The following is a 5,202-nucleotide window of genomic DNA, read 5'->3' on the forward strand; positions in this document are numbered from 1 at the left end:
GTGGGAGGGGGCTGTCCTCCGGGCAGACTTAACTATGTATACATCTTGCATCAATATTTCTTCCCAGGTTCTGTGTGAGAATGCATATGTCCCCATGTGACTTGTGCACGTGTGCATGCTCAATTCAGCTGTGGGTGTGAATGTATGCAAATGTGTTCACACAGGTAACTTGTTGTCTGTGACATTACAGGAAGGTGTTCAGGCTCAGCAGGCCCTAGCTATCTTGGACTCCCACTACAGCCCCTCAGGAAAAAGCTACAGATTGCTAACAGACCTCAACCCTACCTACAACCTAGCCCCATCAACTCCAAGCTAGAGGAAACAGCCGTCTCTCTCTTTTTTGATACTCCAGGCAGATCTTTTTCCCACTAAACTAGCTTGTTATGAGGGTCACAAACTTGCGGGTAAGGCAAAGCTTCCTCTGCCAGCTCAAACAAACTGACTTAAGAAACCAATCAAGCCACAGGAAAACCAAACACCACAAGCAAACCAGAGACTTCACTAAGAGACTGGTTACAGATACAAGGGAGACACAAGATCCCACCCCCTAAAATAAAGCTAAGAACTCTTTCTTCTACCAAAACTTTATTTTTTTCCAGTCCATCTTTTAATATTTTTTTGAAAAATTCCTGACATTACAGAACTAAACTGAAATGTATTAATATTCCACTCTTACATTTTCCATGACAAACAAAAATTCATGAGCCAAAAAAACACACAAAAAAGGGGGAAGCTTATAAAACTAAATATGATCTCAGCATTAACAGCTGAACAGAGAAAGGAATTAAAACGCTTTAATTAAAAAATCACGAGTGGATGATAAAGTGTGCAGAAACTGAAAATTTACAAACTATTTAAAACCTGGAATCGCTGACTGTTCAGAAACTACATGGATGGATCATGGGTGGTGGAGGTGAACAGCAGAAAAGGTTTATGGATGAGTCTGCATTGTTCTAGCCACTCCCCATGAAACCCGTCTCCAAAGAAAGCCTGACATTGATTAGATATTGAGCCAGGCTAATGCTGGAGGCAGATCCAGTAATGGTAACCTGCCTATCAGTAGATCCTTCCACTGGTTTCGCAATTTTGATCTGTGCCCCAGACATCTGACGGATCTCCTTGATTTTGGCGCCTTGACGCCCGATTATGCAGCCAATCAAATCATTTGGAATGGTGAGTTCATGAGAAGTAGTCTGAGCAGATGCATCCAAACTTGCCCAATAGCCTTTCACCTCTGGAGAGCTAGATTCAATGCCACTGAATCCGGTGTTGCCATGCGTCATGGGAAAATGAGACTGTTGCATTGCCAATTGGTGCAGCTTGGTCAAATCTGGCTGTGGAATGGCATACTGTCCTTGAATGGTATAGGCCTCTAGAGGTGGTCCCTCTAGGTCAGGGTTGAGGCACATGGACAGGGTGGTGTGGGGAAAGCTCGCACTGTCGCTGCCTGTGCTGTACCTGTCCTGACCACCTGCAAAGATGACTGGAGAACTTGAAGGCTTGGGCCGGTACGGGATGGTCATGCCCTTCGGAGGGGACTCCAACATGACCACGCAGATCTGTTTGACACACTCAATGATGGATTGCAGAATGCCAGCAATAGTGATGGCCCGCTCAGTTGAATTGGGGAGCATATCCCCAGCCACCTGGACCTGAGCCCCTGTACTCTCTCGTATTTCCTTGATCTTGCAACCGCCTTTTCCAATGAGAGAGCCACACTGACTAGCAGGAACCACCAGCCTTAGAGTGACTGGGGATCTACTGGCAGCTGTACTATTGGTCATAGAGCTGCTGATGTCCTCTTCCAGTTTGTCAATGATCATGGCAAAGGCTTTGAAGATGGCATTAGTGGGTCCAGCCAAAGTGATAATTCTCTCAGGACAATTTCCTTCTGAGATGTTGATACGTGCACCACTCTCCTCTCTCATCTATTTAACGGATTCTCCTTTCTTTCCGATGATACTGCCAACTTCATTTCCATGCATAAGTAGCCAGATGGTGAGAGTGACATTTAATATACCTTCAATCACGCCGGTGTCCATGTTCAGCAGTGTTACAGGGAGCTGGACTTTGAGTGGTCAAGTCTTTGGTCACTGTTGGGGTTGAAAGCTAAAAACTGCAGGCACGAGGCGACTGAGGGGGAAAAGGGGAGCAGGCGGGAAGGGGAAGGGCTGGAGGCCGGGGGCAGAATAATAGGGGCAGGCGGGAAGGCAAGGGGGGCCCAGCGGACGGGTGGGGGAGGAAAGGAGAGGTGGAGGAGGAGGAGGAGGAGGAGGAGGAAGGGGGAAAGAGACCCCTGGGCAGGTGGAGGGCAGCAGAGGGCAGGCGGGCGGGCGGGAGGGGGCGCAGGCTGCGCCTGCTCTGGGTGTTGCCTCTGCTGGTCTCCAAAACTTTATTTTTTTTATGAAACATCGTTTTCTTTTTTTTGAGGATTTTTATTGTAGGTGTGTTTGTGTTTTTAACTCTTTTTACTCTTTTCCCTTTTGGTTTTTTTTTTTGGGTGATTTTTGTGTGACCTCATTGCTGATCAGCTCCTCTGCAGTTATATACCCATCTTCGATGATTAGACTTTATATTTAATTATGTATATACCTAATTTAGAAATTGATTACTCAGTTCACAAACCCTCAGCCTTAAATCTTCAAATAGTAGTATTATTTTTTTATACTCTAGAAAACCGTGAGGTCCTGATAAACAGCAGGGCCCAATAGTTAGGGTGACCCCATGGCCCAGTGTGCTAGAGGAGCTGGGCATAAGTGGTGAGCCTCACTGCTCCACACACCGGGCCACTGAACAGAGCAGGGCTTTGAGAGGCTTACCTCACCACCCAACAGGGTGTGCTGCAGAAGGGGTGTGCCATGTCACCAAAAAGGGTAGGGCATGCCCCCGAAAGAGTAGGGCATGCTGTTGAAAGGGCACTGCTGCTGGAGCAGTGGGGCATTGATCCCCATATACCGAGCTGTCAGGAAGGGATTGGACAGTGGGCAGCTTGGAGGAGGAGCATGAATGGCAGTTGGAAAACCGTTAAAAAGCCCTTAGGGAAAAAAGTACATATAGTACAGAGGAAGGAGAAGAGTTGGAGTGGAGGGACTGACGACAGGAGGAGAAAGCCTGCCAGAGCAGAGCAGGGCAGGCTTCTGAAGGACCAGGCAAGTCTTGAGGGGTCATTTGGTGCTTCTTGAGGAAGCCATTAGAGGCCTCCTCGAGGGGCCATTTAGGACTACCTCTCGAAGTCATTTGGGGCCTTCCTCTAGAGAGGGCTGTGGAGAGGCCCCTCCTGGAGTAGAACACGGCAGGACTGTGGAGAGTGGAGAGGCCTGCATGTGGAGGAGGAAGGGGAGAAAGAGAAAAGCCTTCCTCTTTGGAAGTTTAGAGCTTTGGAGCTTTGGAGGTCAGAGGTTTGGAGGTTTGCAGACCAACTAATTGGTGGTTGGCAGACCAACTAATAAAGGTCGGGGGTCAGTACTGCCTATTGGAGGTTTGGAGGTTTGGTAGTTGAGGCTACTCTTGGTTCTGGGTATCTAGCCCAGGACAAGGTAGTCTCAAGACACCTTTCTGGTATAAATAGTGTAAATAAACTTCTTTTGTTCACCTCTCACTGTGCCTCGATGGATTGTCTCACTCTCCGGAGGTCATAAGTTTTGGAAGCCCCAGCAACATAATCTATCTGGATGGCATCAGGCCTTGGCCAAGGAAAAACCTCTTCATAGGTGAGTATCTCAGCCCTCGGGGGTAAGAGCGGCAATCAAGTGTTTGTTTCCTGAGGATCAACGTGGACAAGTCATTTGGGAACCCTTCAGTTATGAGTCTGTAAAAGCTTGCCAGCCTGTTTTGGGGATCTCCTCGAGAGGTCATCTGGGGCCTCCTCAAGATGCCATCTGGGTCCTCCTCTGGAAGTCATTTGGGCTTCCTTGAGAAGCCACTAGGACCTCTTAAATAGGTCATCTGGGAGATGTGGTATAAGTGAGTTAAGTGTCTGTGGCTATTTGTCTGTGTTTGCCGATCATTCTATCCATGTATTGTATATACCTCTGCTTACTCCTTTTTTCTAGGATAGGAGAACAATGTCCTAAAGTAACTGTAACTGAAAAATCTTCTCCCCCAGTGTTACATAATCCCTCAGAGGAAGATCCCCAGTGGGCACTGCTGTACTCTCCCTCCTATTCTGTGCCATCAGCACGTCCAATGTTAAGCCCCCCACCATACCAAAAGTGGTTCCTTGTACCAGCCTGATGTGTTACAAGTTGGTACAGTCCCTTTATTACCCTTGAGACAGGCACATGAATGAGATGGTGGGCAAGTTCCCTTTCTAGTGTGTGTTCCCTTTACAACTAGTGACCTGTATAACTGGAAACAGCAAAGTTCACCCTTTTCTGAAAAACCCCAGGGGCCCAACTCCTTATTAGAGACAGTATTTTTCATACACCAGCCCACCTGCGATGATTGTCAGCAACTTTTACAGGTGCTTTTACCTGGGAGGAAAGGGAGCAAATCCGGCACAGTGCCTTGAAGACAATCCTTGGACCAGATGGTTTACCCACTGTTTGGAGTGAGTCTTTCCCCTGAATCACTCAAGCTGGGATTGCAACAGCGATGGAGGTAAGGAGGCACTTATCGATTATCGCTAGACTCTGTTAGCAGAAATACGGGCAGCACCTAGGAAACCAACTAATTTATCTGAGGTGAGTGAGACTGTACAGCTCCCCAGTGAGTCCCCTGCTGCTTTTCTAGAACTTCTCTTGGAGGCATATAGGACCAATACGCCTACAGATCCAGAGGCCCCAGAAAATCGAAGAGCCCTAAATATACTCTTTGTTACCTTCTCAGGCCCAGATGGTAGAAGAAAACTTCAAAAGTTAGAAAGTTTTGAGGGAAACGTGTTGTCAGAGTTGGTAGCAGTTGCCCAGCTGGTGTTTGATAACAGAGATACCCAGGAAGAAAAACAGATTAAGAAGGGGATTCAAGTTTTGGTAGAAGCACCACGACAGGAATCAAGAAAACCTGAAAGAATACGGTATAATTTATTTGAAAATGGCAGTAGGGAGCCTCTACAATGAGAACAGTGTACTTACTGCAAGCAAATGGACATTGGAAAAAGGAATGTCCAAGGAGGACAAAGACAGAAAATGACAGGTTAAGTAAGCAAGTAAGCGACCTGGAAACTGTGATCAACAAAAAATGTGGTGACAGTGGCTTGAAAAA

The 5,202-nt window shown here is 47.1% G+C and overlaps 1 protein-coding gene across 1 annotated transcript; it reads right to left on the reverse strand.

Annotated features, from left to right (window-relative positions):
- Nucleotides 1–599: 599 nt before the first annotated feature.
- LOC122121047 (poly(rC)-binding protein 2-like) lies at nt 600–1,987 on the reverse strand. The gene is made up of 2 exons (XM_042695272.1): nt 1,464–1,987; nt 600–1,370 (listed from the first exon to the last, which is right to left on the reverse strand). Exons 1-2 carry the CDS (start codon nt 1,926–1,928, stop codon nt 954–956), a joined length of 882 nt encoding a protein of 293 aa, XP_042551206.1. The 5' UTR covers nt 1,929–1,987; the 3' UTR covers nt 600–953.
- Nucleotides 1,988–5,202: the final 3,215 nt, after the last annotated feature.

Source organism: Dipodomys spectabilis, unplaced genomic scaffold, assembly GCF_019054845.1.
Source record: "Dipodomys spectabilis isolate Male_0828 unplaced genomic scaffold, ASM1905484v1 ptg000180l, whole genome shotgun sequence".
Taxonomy (NCBI): domain Eukaryota; kingdom Metazoa; phylum Chordata; class Mammalia; order Rodentia; family Heteromyidae; genus Dipodomys; species Dipodomys spectabilis.

Excerpts from the sequence above, each read along its gene's own strand:
- LOC122121047 (XM_042695272.1), bottom strand. The coding sequence starts at position 1,928 with ATGAGAGAGGAGAGTGGTGCACGTATCAACATCTCAGAAGGAAATTGT. Across the intron at positions 1,371-1,463 it reads TCATCTTTGCAGGTGGTCAG|GCCTATACCATTCAAGGACA; the intron begins GACAGGTACAGC and ends CCACCTCTAGAG.